The sequence below is a fragment of the Hyperolius riggenbachi genome, chromosome 12 (genome assembly GCF_040937935.1).
Source record: "Hyperolius riggenbachi isolate aHypRig1 chromosome 12, aHypRig1.pri, whole genome shotgun sequence".
Lineage (NCBI taxonomy): Eukaryota > Metazoa > Chordata > Amphibia > Anura > Hyperoliidae > Hyperolius > Hyperolius riggenbachi.
In genome coordinates, this window is record NC_090657.1 from 138,512,139 (window position 1) to 138,530,569 (window position 18,431).

General features: G+C 46.4%; 2 protein-coding genes across 2 annotated transcripts in view; one reads left to right on the top strand and one right to left on the bottom strand.

Annotated features, from left to right (window-relative positions):
* The window catches only part of ZSWIM3 (zinc finger SWIM-type containing 3), a 24,215-nt gene extending 21,705 nt beyond the window's left edge, over positions 1–2,510 (bottom strand). The window contains exon 1 of the mRNA XM_068263243.1: positions 1,363–2,510. Coding sequence (XP_068119344.1) covers positions 1,363–1,517 — 155 coding nt within the window. The 5' untranslated portion in view covers positions 1,518–2,510. The remainder of the gene's footprint in view (positions 1–1,362) is intronic.
* Positions 2,221–18,431, top strand: part of ACOT8 (acyl-CoA thioesterase 8) — a 27,051-nt gene continuing 10,840 nt past the window's right edge. The window contains exons 1-3 of the mRNA XM_068263254.1: positions 2,221–2,522; positions 5,821–5,957; positions 14,925–15,150. Of these exons, the coding sequence (XP_068119355.1) occupies positions 2,305–2,522; positions 5,821–5,957; positions 14,925–15,150 (581 nt within the window). The 5' untranslated portion in view covers positions 2,221–2,304. The remainder of the gene's footprint in view (positions 2,523–5,820; positions 5,958–14,924; positions 15,151–18,431) is intronic.

Here is an 18,431-nt window from a genome sequence, read left to right on the forward strand (position 1 = left end):
AGAGGCTTCCCATATCCTCCACTGAGTGCTGCTCAAGTCCCTCTTCTTCGTGGTCCTGCTCCCCTAAGAGTACAAAAGTGTACGGTCTGCACAGGCCCAGCAGAACAAAGTCGCTAGTGCACGGAGTATAAAGCCATGCACAGGCGCCTCATTTTACTGGGCATGCGCATACTGTACTCATGCATGCATGGTATGAATGCACTCACACTTAGGAGGGGAGCGTGACCTCGAGAAACTTTCAACAATTATGTTTAGAGGGACCCAGAGCTGTACCAGTAGAGTGTAAAAAGACAGAAGCTTCTGGACTATCCAGAAACCACCTTCTTCTGTGGTACCGTAGTTCTGTTTGTTTTTAAATAACTACAGGTACACTAATGTTCTAAATATATGTAAAACAAAACAACCACACACAAAAACAAAAACATAAATGCGAGAACGGGGCTTTAACTTGCAACATAAATTTACACTAATGCAAATATTCCTTATATGCCAAGAGTATAAATACTAGACATTTTCAACTTTACATGATTTTTTTCACTCTGTAGGTACTGGATCTTTTGAACAAGGCTAGTCAGATTCAAGAAATTAATAATAACCCAACAGCTTGATTAATCTGTCAGGTATATTAAAGGGAACCTGAACCGAAAAGGACATGGATTTTTCCTTTTAAAATACCAGTTGCCTCACTCTCCTGCTGATCCTGTGTCTCTGATACTTTTAGCCACAGCCCCCGAACACGATTCAGCCACTACTGTAGTCAAAGATCAGCAGGACTGCCAAGCAACTGGTTAAAAGGAAGCATCCATATCCCTCTCAGTTTAGGTTCCCTTTAAATAAACTAAATTAGTTTAGCAGGGTACATCTGGTTGTGCTGAACTGGGTTACATGAAAAAAAAAATTGGGGGAAATTTTAGTGCTAATACAGGCCGTGTATGAATTTCAGAATACAAAAAAGTTAATGTATATATGTGTGTGTCTGATTAGGCCCACATAAAGTTCCAGTTTAACCACAGATAATCATGAAGTGAAAAAAATTATAAATAAAAAAAAGGGAGCTAGTATGGATGTGTTAAGCCAGCATGAAAATCCAGAGAGAACAGTTCTCCGATCACAGCAAGTCTACAACTTGAAGGATTCTAGTGTGGGCGTATTATTACTACAACCTATCTGAAAACCAGCAGTTCGAGAGGGTGCCATCCACCCGATCACATTAGTGGAATTTCCCTATGAGGTTTCCTGTTGGGTCCACCCCATCACATAAGCAGGATTTCCCTATGAACTTTCACTCTGGCTCACCTCAACCATACTGGCACCCAAAAAAAAGAATTTTAGATTATTTCTCCAATGACTGCAAAACCTCACATAATGTCATCGCGCAGATTCGTGCCATGCTTGCTGTTGTAGTTCTGTACCAAAACACAGGTCTCAATGCCATAAGTGGATTTAGTCTCTTTCTTGTAGGTGGTAAAACACTCCTTAAAATCCTCATAGTTGATGAAGCAGGTGCCACGCTGCATAGTGGAATCTTCTCCAGCGGCTTCACTGGCTTCTTCCCTTATGAAGACTCACCCCAAAAAATGGAGCAAAAACAAAAAAAAGTAGGAAGATTTTGCCTTAATTCTAGGAAGTACTTTGATGGAAGATGTGATGGTTCTCAGTAAAATTCACTGTGCAGACTTTCTAGATACATCTAGTGCATGAATCACATGGAACAGCTACAGCAGGTGCACTTGCTGACATCTTTCCCAATGCAGGACACTTAAAAGGTCATTGTAGTCCATTTAGATGACTTTTGGGTTAAATGGGTGGGCACAGCTTTATCTGATACTTGCAGATGTGGCTCTCTGCATCTTCTTTACAGGCCAATAAGCAGCTTCCTGTGTGTTGATGCTGGAGCACGATGCTTCTTGTATCTATTCATAGGGAAACACCCATGTAACCTGTTTTGTAGTCTCAGCCTACTGGAATTACACGATTGCTGGACCACTGTGTAGTTTAACGCTGCTCTGTTTCTCAGGCAGCCATTTTGCCTTTATTTCTCGCCCTGACAATAGCCCTGACCCTTTTTTCCGATGCCAGTGCGATTTGGCCACGCCTTCCATCTAGCCTTTATATACCGAAACAAAGCCACGCCCACAAACACTACCCAATTAACGACACGCTCGGCTACTAAGTAACGAAGCTACCTATGAGTGGTTCAATTGCACGCCACGTGACCTTAGCACAGCCCAGTTTTCGTCGCCACTTTTATCCCACCTGAAGGAGGCGGAGGATGAGAAGCCTGATGAAGATGGTACCCAATGAATGGCGCCGCCGGTTGGTCGGGGCGGGGTTCTTCTAGGAGTTGTAGCTCAAAGGTCCTCTGTTGGCTGGGCAATCGGGCACGTGACGTGGAAGATGTCGGCGCCGCTGCACCCGGAGGATGTACCGGAGGAAAAGGAAGATCAGAGCCCGCAGGATCTGAGGAGTGTTCTGGTCACCAGTGTACTTAACTTGGAGCCGCTCGATAAGGATCTCTTCAGGTGCTGCTGAATGAGGGGGGAGATACAGGGAGGAGTTACGCTGGATACTAATGATGTATATACACATGCAATTCTGATTGGTCAATCACTGACCAATTCTATCACCTCCATGTAGTAGGAGGGTCAACAGACTGAATACTATGAAACAGATTGTGTAGGCTAGATCTCATACTGCATGGAAATGGTAAAATTGGCCAATCAAAATTGGATGTTTGTACCAGGCCTAATAGATTACTAACCAATGATTTATAGACTCTAGCAGGGGCCTTAATGGTTGTAAGTTCTTGTTAAGAAAAACAATGACTTGAACAAAATAAAAAATAAACTCTATTGAATCTCTAGTGAAAGCTTGGCATTCACCATGCAATGCTTACTTGATCGTTTAGAAAATATTTATTATTGTACTACTTGAAATCTGACATTAGAATGCTATTACTGCTAACCAGCTCAATGCAGTACAAGGCTCTTCAGCTGTCAAATTGTCCCTTCACCTGACCTGAAGTGAATGGCCAGTTTTAGTTTTGCAGTGAAATCACATTTTACCACATTTAAAACTTTTAATTGTCTCAGTCAGTGAACTTGCAGTCCAATGTACAGTGGCACATCATCAATCCACCCCAATAGTGTGTGCTAGATTAATGAGTGTTTGGTTTCAAAACCAATGAATATCAAGATCACCAGCATCTGGTTCCAAAGACTTTTAATCAGCCAACAAATGTGGCTTTTTTGGGTGAGGAGGGACACGGGGTCCCCTATTATCAAGGTACACAGACAGTAGGTCTGTTGGTGGGAACCTTGATAAAGGGGGACCCTTGCTCGACCCCAAAACAATTGTCAACAGCTGTTGGTTGATTAAAAACCTTTGGAATGTTATTGGTGTGCTGGCCATCTTGATATTCAGTGAGATAACTTGGGGAAGTTAATATTTTCCCAGCAATGCAGTGTTTAATGAATCAGGTGAGGTAAACCTCATAAAACTTGCTGGAGGCTTCAAAGGGAAAATACCTAAGAAAAGGGATGCATCTGGGTCATATGAGGCTTCCTACAGCAACCTCTGTTGCCCCAGGGGACTAGAGATGGGAAGTTCGGATCTTTTCAATGATCCGGATGATTCGAATCGGATCATTGAAGAGATCCGGATCTTTGATCCGAATCTCGGATCATTTTACTACCGGAGGCATTCGGGGGTGAAATGAACAGCAGGACAGGTCTGTGGACAGGAGAAGGGGAGGGGGTGGACACACAGAGAAGGGGAGAAGATGGACAGAGGGCAGGGAGTGGACAGAGAAGGGAGGAGGGACGAGCAGAGAGCAGAAATATTTGCACGTAATACCCACATGCTGAAGTCATATGCTTTACATATATTTCACCTATATGTTCATCTGTACACTTTGAAAGAAAAGGTCGCACAGTGAAAGAAAGCATTCCCAGAAGATAAGTGCAGCTGTTTAGTGCCGAGTGCAGGAGGATCATATTTCAATCACAGTGTCTGCAAAGTTACTGAGCTATGCTGAGCCAAAAGCTTCCAATGTGATCACTGTGCAGCACTACGGAACAGGCAGCCTGTAATGGGCAGCACATTGCAGCCAGTATGTGTGCTCTACACATATCTGGCAGTGGCACCGATGTCCCCTCTCTCTCATCTACCTGCTGTCCCTGCAAGGCTGCCTCCCAGTCCCATCCAACAGAGCGATCCATCTCAGCTCTGCTTCCAGGACCCCGCTGCCCGCTGAGAGGGGGCGTGTCGCTCCTGGCCCCGCCCCTTTTGCGATCCGAATCGTTCATTTTGATGATTCGGATGATCGACTCATAAAATAGATTCGGATCAAAGATCCGAATCGTTCATGATCCGGACAACACTACAGGGGACCCCTCCAAAAAGATTTTGAACAAGGGCTTGTAGGAAATCTGCTCAGTGCTGCACTCCTCTTCAATCGGCCACTGCGCTTGCTCGAGTACGCCTGCGTAATAAACTGTAGTCGTGCTACTACGCAGGAGCAGTCATGCTAGCGTGGGTGCAGCATGGCCACACTCATGCTTGAAGAGGAGCACGGCCCGGATATTCTGAGTGGCAGGAGCGAGGGTGGCCCTGCAAGCTTATAGGATCCAGAGGCATACCTCTTATTAGTTAAAGGATACCCAAAGTGACATGAGATAGACATGTGTATGTACAGTGCCTAGCACACAAATAACTATGCTGTGTTCCTTTTTTCTCTTTCTCTGCCTGAAAGAGTTAAATATCTGGTATGTAAGTGGCTGACTCAGACAGCATTTCATAATAAATAAACACAATGGGCTCTATTCATAAAAAAGTTGTGGCAAAAAAACTCCTGGAGGGAAAATACCGCAGCGGTATTTTACACTTCTGGGTGGTCATTCAAAAAAATCTTGCCAGCTGCGATGCAAGAGCGGAGATCTCCCGCTGAAAGCTGGCGGTAAGCTGTCGGAAGGCATGCGGAAACACTTCAGCCGGCAGAGTCCCTCCGTGCACTGCTCTCTCTGGGAGGTCTGTCCCATTCACTTGTATGTAATCCGCAAAATCAGAGGAAGCGGTATTTCCCGTCCACATACCGCTTCCTCTAAACTTCATGAATGGCCATTTTGTTACTTTTGTTTTCTAGATAAATCTAGAAAAACACTGGAGAGGGCGGAAATTTCTCGCTCTGCTGGGGGATTGTAGATTTTCATGCGGGAACAGCTTTTATGAATGCCCACTTTGCTAAATGGACGGGAAAATACGCTGTTTTGAGCGGAAAACTTGCGGTAACCTTTTATGAATAGAGCCCGTTGTGGGAAACATTTTAGCAGAAAACACAGTGAGCCGCATTTCACCTGCAAAAAAAAGTAATGTACTCACCTGACAGAAGTCTTCCCTCTCGGCTGGGCTCTGGCGCGCATCATCCCCGGATCTTCTGCAGTGACAGTCTCCCGCGCTGCCGCTGACAGGCAGAGTACAGGGCTACGGGAAGATGGCTGCCGCCGAAGCCCTGTACTGGAGACACAAATAGTCTCCAGTACAGGGCTTCGGCAGCCATCTTGCCGTAGCCCTGGTCTGCCTCCCGGGAGACTGCGGGCTATGAACTGGCGCGGCAGCGTCTAGTAGACGCTGCGGCCAGTTCATAAGCAGCGGTGGCGTGCCAGCAAATTAGGCTACGCGTGTCATAGGTTCGCCACCGCTGTTCTATAATAACTAGTTGTGATCTATTGCTATACTGTACTATGTAATATACTGTAACTATGTAGATATTTATGGAGGGAAAGCATCTTACACATTTTTTTCCAATGTCCTTCGTTTCAGAGGCTCTCATCATTGGGTACCTTTCTCAAAGAGGCTTTTTGGTGGACAGATTGTTGGACAAGCTCTAGTAGCTGCAGCCAGTTCTGTGACTGAGGAGAAGCACGCCCACTCATTGCATTGCTACTTCGTCCGGGCAGGTAACTGGCAAAACAACTCTAACCTGCTAATATTTTACAGCTTAGTTTCAAGCAAAAATAAATTAATAAATAATGCTACTGCAGAGGCTGGATAGTGTACTGGTTAAAGTGAACCTAAAGCCACAGAAAAAAAAATTAGATGAACTCACCTGGGGCTTCCCTCAGCCCCCTGCAGCCGATCGGTGCCCTCGCAGCTCCGCTCCAATGCGCCTGGACCCGCCGACGAACACTTCTGGTTTGGCCATCACCGGCCGACAGGCATGGGAATGCGAGTGATTGTTCGCGTTCCCAGCAGCATAGGGGGCGATATACAGGCTGGGAACGCGAACAATCACTCGCATTCCCATGCCTGTCGGCCGGTGATGGCCAAACAGGAAGTGTTCGTCGGCGGGTCCAGGTGCATCGGAGCGGAACTGCGAGGGCACTGATCGGCTGCAGGGGGCTGAGGGAAGCCCCAGGTGAGTTAATCTCATTTTTTTCTGTGGCTTTAGGTTCACTTTAAGTGCTCTGCCTCTCACACAGGAGACCAGGGTTTGAATCTTGGCTCTTCCTGTTCAGTAAACCTGCACCTATCCAATAAGGAGACCTTGGGCAAAATACACTAACACTGCTACTGCACCCTAGTGGCTGCAGTTCTGGTGCTTTGAGTCCGCCAGGAGAAAAGCGTGTTATAAATCTTGTCTTATCTCTGCTGCTGTTACCCCTTTTTCCGCTTGTACCAGCAGACACTGTTTTATCTGCCACCCTGCCAGCTTGTTGCTTAAAGAGTACACGAGGCAGATTTTATGGAGATTATAGGACACAGAGGCATGTTCTCTGCCCAGAGACATGCCCATGTGTCCTTCTGGTGCCGCTACCAGTACCCCCTGGGCCAGGGGTGCCTCTGGCCTTTGTCACCCCAGGCGGGAAAATCTGTGGTGCACCCCCCCCTATTTTTTGTTTTTCTTACAATGAGTGTACTTGGGTATAAATACTTAAGGGTACCCCTGTTTGGATGGGCTCCCCTCCCTGGCTATGCTGTGCCCTCTGTTTGTGGCTGACTGGTGGCTCCTGAACTGAATCCAGGAGAATGTAGCATGCTCCGTACACTCTGCTCTCCCTGTATGTCAGTGCTTCCACCCGGCTGTGCACAGCAGCCACTGCCAGGAGCATTCTGCCATGAATACTTCAGAAGTGTCACTGAGCGCTCCAGACAGAGGCTGTTGTGCACAGAGAGGAGGGCTACCTACAGAGAGCATGGAGTGCTAGGAGTAACTGCTAACAGTCAGACCCACAAACAGGAATAAGTAGCACCACGGGGGGCAGCCTATCATAATGGGGAACTTAAGGCATTAGGGCCCAAGAGTGCATACCTTGACAAATAAAGTGTTATTGTCTGTCTTTTTATTGTGCACATTGGCCTAGTCCCATGGTGTTACTCCCTCCAGATGGATAGAAACCTGTAGAAGATAGATAGAGGTAGAGAGATGGTGAGAGAGAGGGGCAGAGATAGGGAGAGAGAGATAAGGCTCATACACACGGGGTACGGCCGTCGCCGCAACCACGTGGCACGCGCGTGTTGCGGCGACGGTTCGCCCGTGTGTATGACGCGCGCGCCCCGAACCGTCGCCCGTCGGAGCTGTCGCCAGGCGATTGACATGTTCAATCGCCGGCTACGGCCGTCGCCGCAACCTCGCCGGAACTGTCGCTAGCCCCGCATGTGTATGCGGGCTAGCGACAGCTACCCACACACAGTACACGGAGCATCCGGCGGGGGGGAGGAACCTCGGCGACAGCTTCCGCCGCATCGCTAATCCCTCTGCTGCCGTGTGGATGCAGAGGGACTTGGCGACGAGCTGTCGCCGAACTGTCGCGCACACGCTCCCGTGCGCAGCGACAGCTACAATTGTCCCCCCGTGAGTACTTAGCTATAGAAATAGAGAGAGATAAGGAGATAGATAAAGAGGGAGGCAGAGATAGATAGATAGATAAATAGATAAGATAGACAGACAGACAGAAAGATATAGGGAGAGAGAGAGATAGCTAGAGAGAGGAGGAGAGGGAGAGAGAGATAGATAGATAGAGAGATAAGGAGACAGACAGATATATATGTAGATAGATAAAGAAAGAGAGAGAGAGGCAGAGAGAGATAGATAGAGGGGGAGGGGAGAGAGGCAGTGATAGATAGATAGGGGGAGGGGAGAGAGGCAGTGATAGATAGATAGATTGGGGAGGGGGGGGGGAGAGGGGTAGGGATGATAGATAGATAGATGGGGGGGGGGGGGGAGAGGTAGTGATGATAGATAGATAGATAGATAGATAGATAGATAGATAGATAGATAGATAGATAGATAGATAGATAGATAGATAGATAGATAGATAGATAAGGAGATAGATAGAGATAGAGAGGAGGAGGGAGAGAGAGGCAGAGATAGATAGATAGATAGATAGATAGAGGGGAGAGAGAGGTAGTGATGATAGATAGATAAGGAGATAGACAGACAGATAGATATAGGGAGAGAGAGAGAGAGAGAGAGAGCGCTGCAGAGATAGATAGATAGAGGGAGAGGGGGAGTGAGGGATAAAGGGGGATGGATGTGGATGGATGTAGAGATAGATAGATAGATAGATCATGATAGATGCACTACCAGTCCACACACCTGACCTGTCAGAACACTGCAGTGCACAGTAAGACACACTCACACCAGATGCCCATGCTGTGCTGGTTTACAGCAGCGTCTGCTCTGCCTCTCATATCCTCCTCCCCCGGCCAATAGAAAAAGAATGCTGCTCTAACTTCCCTCACCACTGCCACGGATCCCCTCACCCTCCATCCAGAGATCTGAGTGCAGCAAAGAGCTGACCTCTTATTATCCCCAGGAGACGTGTGACCCAGAGAGCCAGCTGACAGTGAATGTGCAGGCAGAAAGAGCAACTAACTTCCTGAGTCCCTGCTGCCTCACAGAGTGCTGTGATATCACTCACAAGTCACAGCAGCCCAGTTCAGCGCTGGCTCTTCTATCCATGGCTAGTCCCAGGCAATCCCTCTTCTCCATGCCCTTACTATCAGCGTGCATGACGGGCAGCTAACAACACAGAACAAATACCCTGCCCGAGTGCCCGGCACATGTTAACCTAACTTCCGTGTGGTGGGGGCGGAGCTAAAAGTGGAGGCGAGGCAGAGCACATTTGCTCTCTCTCTATTGGTCCAGGGGGCGCAAGAGGTCGTGGCTACAGCGACAATAGGAAGAGATGACAAAAGGAATGAGTGTAGCATGAATGAGTGCGTTCGAGGTGCACTACAAGGTCCAGCAGTTGCGCCCAGATGGCAAATGGCGCTCCAAGTGGCTGCCTAGTGTGCCTGTGCCTTAAGGCGCCCCTGCCCTGGGCTTACCCCACCTGTGCATCTTAGCGGTTTTCTGCAAAAAATGTACTGTAGGTGGGCTCCGAGGACAGGGTTGGGGAACTCATAGGATATCGCTTGTAGTTTGTGGGCTACTAGTCAATCGCTTTGTCTATTTAGAAGCAAAATTGCTAGATTTATGGCTACCTTTAAGCTTTGTACTCACTTTGGATACATTTTGTTGAGTTTATGTAAAAAATACCTCAAAATTGTAGGGCAGCGTCAATTGGGGAAATAATGGTTTTTAACCATAAAAAATAAAACCAAATTATGTAAACATAAATATACATCCTTCTCATGCACATGCCAACATGACTGAATAACAAACAAATAAAATGAGAATTGGCTCTTGGGTGCATGAAAAAGATCGAAAACTTTTATTCATATAAATCCCATATATCAAACACATATCATGAATACAAATAACCCATAAAAACCCAGAATAACCCAATAGAGATGCTCCTCACAAACACTCCAACACCAGTGTTTGGAGTGTTTGTGAGGAGCATCTCTATTGGGTTATTCTGGGTTTTTATGGGTTATTTGTATTTATGATATGTGTTTGATATATGGGATTTATATGAATAAAAGTTTTCAATCTTTTTTTATTCACCCAAGAGCCAATTCTCATTTTATTTTTTGTTTGTTATTTTGTTGAGTTTAGTGATAGGTTTGGCAGACACATTACCTATAATCATTATACTGATGTGCTGCTAATCCCTCTGTAGGGTAGGGGGGAGAGTGAGCAGAAGGTGTCTTGCTACAGCTTGCAGTGGGAACTATATTAATAGCTGGCTAACTGTTATATAACTTGGCAAGTCACTGAAGAGGAGGCCACCAACATCGGGACACCTGTACACCCAGTGGTGCAGCGCATAGCTCTCTTGCCTTAACCTCTTGAGGACCCACCCTTTACCCCCCCTTAAGGACCAGCGCTGTTTTAGCTGATCTGTGCTGGGTGGGCTGTGCAGCCCCCAGCACAGATCAGGGTGCAGGCAGAGCGACCAGATCGCCCCCCTTTTTTCCCCCACTAGGGGGATGATGTGCTGGGGGGGTCTGATCGCTCCTGCCTGATGGGTGTTGCGGGGGGGGGGCACCTCAAAGCCCCCCTCCGCGGCGAGATTCCCCCCCTCCCTCACCTCCCTGGTGATCTGGGCTGCACAGGACGCTATCCGTCCTGTGCAGCCAGTGACAGGCTGTCCCCTGTCACATGGCGGTGATCCCCGGCCATCGGCCGGGGATCGTCGATCTGCCTTACGGCGCTGCTGCGCAGCAGCGCCGTACAATGTAAACAAAGCGGATTATTTCCGCCTGTGTTTACAATTAGCCTGCGAGCCGCGATCGGCGGCCTGCAGGCTATTCACGGAGCCCCCCGCCGTGAATTGACAAGAAGCAGCCGCTCGCGCGAGCGGCTGATTCCTGATTAATTAGCCTGCAGCCGGCGACGCAGAACTGCGTCGCTGGTCCTGCAGCTGCCACTTTGCCAACGCGTGGTATGAGTGCGCGGTCGGCAAGTGGTTAAAGGAATACTGTAGGGGGGTCGGAGGAAAATGAGTTGAACTTACCTGGGGCTTCTAATGGTCCCCCGCAGACATCCTGTGCCTGCGCAGCCACTCACCGATGCTCTGACCCCGCCTCCAGTTCACTTCTGGAATTTCAGACTTTAAAGTCTGAAAAACACTGCGCCTGCGTAGCTTTGTCTCCGCTCCCGCTAACGCCACCAGGAGTGTACTGCACAGACCATACTGGGCCTGCGTAAGTACGCTCCTGGTGACGGCAGCGGGTACACGGCAACGCAGGTGCAGTGATTTTCAGACTGTAAAGTCTGAAATTCCAGAAGTGAACCGGAGGCGGGGCCAGAGCATCGGTGAGTGGCTACGCGGGCACAGGATGTCTGTGGGGGACGATTAGAAGCCCCGGGTAATTTCAACTCCTTTTCCCCCGACCCCCCCCCCCCCCCCTCTACAGTGTTCCTTTAAGGTGCTAAAATCCCAGATACTGTGACTGTGGTAGGTATTATATTGGGAACACCTCTGAGGGTCAGTCACATGAGTACATTTCTGTAAAGCACTGTGTTATATATTAGTGCTATAAAAATGCATGAAAATAATACACTGGCCTATATTCATAAAGCATTCCGCATGCGGTAATGCTCAAAACAGCTGACTTTACTGACTATTTAGCAAAGTGTCAATTCATAAAAGCTGTTTCCGCATGAAAAGCTGACATTCCTGAGCAGTGCGGGAAATTACCGCCTTATGCGGTGATGATCTCAACACATGTCAATTCATAAAGATTAGAGCAAGCTGAATTGGGACGGAGAATACCGGCTGTTTAGAAAATGCGATAAGCCAGCGGATAACAGCTAAGTTAATGGAGACAGACCTCCCAGGCAGCAGCAGTGAGAACACTGCTCCATCCCAGAATACCCATGCTGTGTTTTTTAACCTTTTGAGTACCTGTTTTCAGATATATTTCACATCAGAAAGCCTGCATGTGTAACATTTCTTGAAGTTCTTCTAAGCAAGTTTTTAGCCCCGCCCTCTGTTGAAAATAATGAACTACTGTGTCAGAATGAGAAATTCTGTCATAGCGGTTTTTGATATTTGTCACAATTAGGGCTCGTTCACACCTAGGGAGTTTTGCGGGGTTTTTTTTTTAAGCGCCAGGGATTTTCAAAATCGCCCTAAAAGCGCTTGTGCAATGATTCCCTATAACAGTGATGGCTAACCTTGGCACTCCAGCTGTGGGGCAACTACAAGTCCCACGAGGCAATGCAATACTCTGACAGCTCTAAGCATACATCGTGGAGTCAGAGGCATGATAGGATTTGTAGTTTTGTCACAGCTGGAGTGCCAAGGTTAGCCATCACTGCCCTATAAGAGTGGTCACATCTGAAGGGTTTGCTTCCGATCCTCTCAGCAAAGCGCTGCCTGTACCATTTTCTGAGCGTTTTTGCTCAATAGAAGGTAGAGGGAAATCGCAAAGCGCTTGAAAAAGCGGTTTGTATAGTGATTTCCCCAACGCTTTTAAGAATACATTGTATTTATTATTTTCCGGGTCAAAGAGTTCACTTCCTGACTTGTTAGGAAGTGAAAGAAAAGTCGCTCTGCAAAAGTGCTTTATACAAAATCACAGAGCGCAGCTAAGCACCGGGAGGAGAAAAAAACCTCGCAATAATATAAAATCGCTGCCGTCAGATGCCCCATCCCTTACCTACTAATGCTTTTTCTTTTCACCCCACTTTGGACAGAGCTCCTTTTATAACTGTCAGTGTAGTTTGGCAAACGTTTATGGCCATGATTAGCATCATAAAAGCTTGGTGTCTTTATACATGTACAATTCTACGTTTGCTCTTTGATAGTGCTGTATTTTCTTATATTGTACGGACTTCCACAGTTATATAGTGAATAGAAATGTTTGTGCCAGTCATTCCTGTCTAATGCTAGGTACACACCATACACATTTCTGGAAGATTTACCTGCCAGATCGATAATTTCCAACATGTCTGATCTGAATTTAAATCGTTTTTGTTTTATGTTTCGACCGTTTTTCCGATCGATAACCATAGACGTGAACAGAAATCTATTGGAGAATCGAAATTCAGATCGGACATGTTGGAAATAATCAATCAGGCAGGTAAATCTGCCAGAAAATTGTATGGTGTGTACCCAGCATTGCTGTACACTATTTGTGGTTTAATCTTGCTTTCTGTGCAGAGATGCCTCTAGCAGATATGATTTCACAATAGCACAAAGTGCAGGATCTTTTCTGCCCTATTCTCCAGTTCTTTCAGGTTTTACTTGTAGCGTAGCCTTGACTTGGACTAGAGCCATAATGTGGTTACATCACTGTGCTGGCTTATCACAGGGCCCATTCTGTTATTCTGCCATAGTATCAGCCTATTCTATGTTCACATACCGGTAATACTTTCTCAGCTGAGCCTATGCAACATGCATGATTTATTTATTGTATTTACCAGTATAAAGCGCCAACATATTACGCATCGCTGGACATTAGTTTAGGTTACAGACAATATTTAGGGGTGACACACAGCAAAATAACTAGTAGAATGATACAACAGCCCAGAATCGTGGGGCACTCAAGAGTCGATTGCACATCTTAAAGTTAGCCCCACCCCTTTCTTCCTACTGAGCCTCACAATTTGTAGGGCTGCCTGTCACAATGAGAAAGTATTAAAGGATAACTTTACTTGCAAATGTAGTAAATGTAAAACCCTGGAGTGCTTGATGATAATAAATGCCACTGATCAATCCCGTTCTATCCGTATGCTGAACAGGATGGTGGCCATACAAACAATTGCAACTACATTCTCTCCCCAACACACACTTTCTCACTTAAGAAGGCAAACTTTTGTTTTGCTAATCTGAAGACAGAAAGAATTTGCGATAATTAATAAATGCCTAAAGTCCTACTCCATAGAGCCACATTAACCCATGCCATGCACTGATGAGGATCAACCAGTCCGAAAAAGTCTGTCTGTATGTTGGATTATTGTGGCTCTGTACAATTAACAAGCTGACACATTGCATTTCAGGGGTTCTGGTGGTGTGACTAGCTTACATGGACAACTAGGCATAACTTGCATATTCAGCAGTGATGCATTGTGGGAGACATTATATGCTCACTCCAACCTGAATTCCTTCAGATTAGCAAAGCAAAATGTTGCCTTCTTAAAACAGCCGCGAGAGCCATAGCCATAACCTATATTCAAATACAGTTTCCAACATATGTCATGTGGAGTGGTGGATTAACATACATCATATAATAACAATGTAGGGCTCGTTTCCACTATTGCGGTGCGGAATCTCCTGGATTCCACCGCTGATGAAATCGCATGCAGGTGCAGTTTTTTTACGCGTTATTTTACGCAATTACGCATGCGGTTAGGCTATGTGCGTTTTTAACCATGACACTTCCTGTGTTAATTTACATTGTTCCTATGCGGAATCGCGTAAAAAAAAGCGTAAAACGCATGCGATTTCCCTATTAAATACATTGCCTGCGATTCGCATGCATTCCACTCGCAGGCATTCTGAGGCTCTTTTGTGCATTTTTTCACCGCTGAAAAAAACGCACCTCAACGCTACAGTGGAAACAGGCCCATCCACTTGCATTACATGTGCGAACCAACGCATGCGGATTCGCGATAGTGGAAACGAGCCCTCACATTCAACAAAGTTGGCTATAAAAGCTCATTAACCACAACATTGAGAACATTAACATGACCTCCGTGTGCAAATTCACCTGGAGGTTTAATGATTAAGGTTCCCTCAACATACAGTTCCTCTTTAAAGTCTGTTGTAGGAAGTATCCTGTGTCTAAGCTCCTGGGTCAGGAGTACATTATAGCTAATCCAGGAACTTCAGCAGAGTGCTTCCACAGGGCTTGGAAAGCATTTGCATATTGTAAATTGGCTTTACATATTTTAGTGTATTGAAATACGTGTCCAATATAGTTGACTTGTATGTTCTGTTGCTTGTGTGACGCTACCCATAGTGTTTTTTTTTTTCTTTTTCTGGACATCAATACCTGTTACTGATATTTCTTATTCTGTCCACTAGGGGACCCCAGTGTTCCAGTCTTATATCAAGTAGACAGGACAAGAGATGGAAGAAGTTTCAGCGCTCGTTCTGTCAAAGCCATACAGCATGGCGTTCCAATTTTGACTTGCCAGGCTTCCTTTCATTGCCTACAGGAGAGCCCCTTAAAGCACCAGTTCACAATGCCAAAGGTGCCGGAGCCAAAGGAGCTGCTTACCAGGGAGGAGCTTATACACAAGTACCTAAAGTAAGCAAAGGTGGGCAGGTTACTGAGGGACTTGTGTATATATATTAGGTTAATCCTGGGTTATTAGTGAATGCCCTTACAGAATTACTACAGCTACTTCTCTTTGGGGGAAAAAAGTATGCCTTTCATACCCCAGAGGAAAGAGCTGTTATTTCATGTTAGTCTCGCTCTGACTTCATTCTTCTATTTGGCCAATTGAGGTGTCATTACTCTGCCCTACTAATCTTGCTTTAGCATGGGTTGATCCTTGTTTTAAAAGTGTTAGAGAATCTTCTCCGCTGCGTCTAGATTTCCCTTCGCTCATTTTCTGTGGTGCTTAGCATCCCTCTGCAGTCACTGTTCTAGCTGCCCAGAATGGCATTTACCCTTTTCAGTTCAGTTAAGTCTTGTTTTCTCTTAAAGGGATACTGTAGGGGGTTAGGGGAAAATGAGTTGAACTTACCCAGGGCTTCTAACGGTCCCCCGCAGACATCCTGTGTTGGCGCAGCCCAGGGCAGTTTCTAGGCTAAAATGCACCCAGTGCGAGAGTGTAAAAATTGCGCCCCCCCCCCCCCCCGTGCCGGAGCCAGGTATAGGTGCCTGCAGTATAGGTTAGCTAGGTCTAGTTGCACTCAGTATAGGTAGTGGGCTATAGGTCCCCCCAATATAGGTAGCCAGGCATAGGTGCCCCAGTATAATTGCCCCCAGTATAGATTAGCCAGGTAGGTGCCTCCAGTATAGGTATCCAGTATAGTTCAGGGGCGGACTGGCCAGGGGGGCAATCTTCCCCCCAGGCCACCTTTCATTCAGTGATTTAGGGTAGGTTTGGTGTCTGGTGTATTGGGGTTTGTTGTAAGGCAATGTGAAACTTGAGGCTAGCTGATAAAAGTGCAATCAGAGGACAGGCAAGCTGGTAAATATACACAGCATGATGCAGAGCTTGCCTGGAGGGTCCGTGTGCAAACATCTGTCTGGTCTCTCCCCATTGTTATTATGACTGCATGTGTGGATAAGGTGTTATACAAGTTTTTAACAGTCCCTAGAATCCAGGAGGGCTACTTTCTGACTTGTGTGAGAGACTGGCAGGGACAGGAGTCCTATTACAGGCAAGTAGCCTCTGTGTGATGTGCAATACAGATAAGCTCTCTGCTCCATCTCAGGCTATTCTCAATTTCTCTCCACTCCTCCTCTCTCTGGGCTAGTGCACGCCAAAATCGCAATAGCAATCGCTAGCAATTTGTGAGTGTGATTTTGTGAAACGATTTTCAGAGCGTTTTTTTTAATGAATTGCTCCAAAAAATGCTACATGCAGTGTGTAGCATTTTTTTGGAGCAATTCATTAAAAAATAGCTCTGAAAATCGCTTCACAAAATCACTCACAAATTGCTAGTGATTGCTATTGCGATTTTGGCGTGCACTAGCCCAGAGGAGTGGAGAGAAATTGAGAATAGCCTGAGATGGAGCAGAGAGCTTATCTGTATTGCACATCACACAGAGGCTACTTGCCTATCATAGGACTCCTGTCCCTGACAGTCCCTCACACAAGTCAGAAAGCAGCCCTCCTGGAGTCTAGGGACTGTCAAAAACTTTTCAACTTGTATAACACCTTACCCACACATGCAGTCATAATAACAATGGGGAGAGACCAGACAGATGTTTGCACACAGACCCTTCAGGCAAGCTCTGCATCATTCATGCTGTGTATATTTGCCAGCTTGCCTGTCCTCTGATTGCACTTTTATCAGCTAGCCTCAAGTTTCACATTGCCTTACAACAAACCCAAATACACCAGACACCAGACCTGCCCTAAATCACTGAATGAAAGGTGGCCTGGGGGGAGATTGCCCCCCTTCCCCCTTGGCCAGTCAGTGTAGCTGTATACAGTGCTTCCCTGAACTAATTACTTTGCAGTCCCCTGGGTAGAGGGAGGGAGAGTTCACAGCGCCCTTTGGCTGTCTGCGCTCAGGGCGGCTGCATGGCCCCTAGAAACGGGTCTGGCGCAGCCACTCTCCGATGCTCCGGCCCCGCCTCCGGTTCACTTCTGGAATTTCAGACTTTAAAGTCTGAAAACCACTGCGCCTGCGTTGCCGTGTCCTCAATCCCGCTGATGTCATCAAGAGCGCACAGCGCAGGCCCAGTATGGTCTGTGTCTGCGCAGTACACTCCTGGTGACATCAGCGGGAGCGAGGACACGGGCGTGCAGGCGCAGTGGTTTTCTGACTTTAAAGTCAGAAATTCCAGAAGTGAACTGGAAGCGGGGCCGGAGCATCGGTGAGTGGCTGCGCCAACACAGGATGTCTGCGGGGGACCATTAGAAGCCCCGGGTAAGTTCAGCTCATTTTCCCCCGACCCCCCCCCCCCCCCTACAGTATCCCTTTAAAGCAGACCCGAATTCAGAACATCCTCTCTGCTCTAACAGATAAGCAACAGAATAATAACCTTTCAAAGAAAAACATTTCTATGCTACAGCTGATACAAATCCTGAAATCTGCATGGTTTCTACTTTCTGCATTCGTGGAAGCAGACATATTAACATCCTGCGTCTTCAAATGACCGTATCTGCGGTGGCAGTCAGATGACATGGAAGAGCTCAAATTACAACTTGTGATTAGTCCATAGATGAGGGGGAATTAGATGAGCTAAACTCTTTAAATACATACAAGGTGCATTTCTCTGTTTTCTTTCTGTCCTCTGCAAGAGTTCAGGTCCACTTTAAGTGGAAAAATGCTGTCACCCCAAGTGGTTTTCCAGAATTAAAAATGTCCAGCAGATCGAAGAGACAATTCTTATTAGTAGAATGCAGTCTGAGAAGTATTATACTCTGAGAGACCTGGATTGATTATAAGGCTAAGTTCACAGTGGGATTTGCATTTTGTTCCATGTTAAAAAAAAACAAGAGGAACAGAAAAGTTGCACCAAACATTATGCGCACATTTTGGGCATACAGTCAATTAAATGTATGCTTCACCACCAACGTGTGTGTTATGCGGGAACAGATTTACAGTGTATCCAGCCTGCGGGCTGTAGTTTGCCCAGCACTAGACCATTGGTACGACCACAATGCATGACTTGCCATTTTTCAACATTGAATTTCATCTGCCATTTACAGTGGGTTGCAAAAGTATTCAGCCCCCTTGAAGTTTTCCACATTTTGTCAAATTACTGCCACAAACATGAATCAATTTTATTGGAATTCCACATGAAAGACCAACACAAAGTGGTGTACACATGAGAAGTGGAACGAAAATCATACATGATTCAAAACATTTTTTACAAATCAATAACTGCAAAGTGGTGTGTGC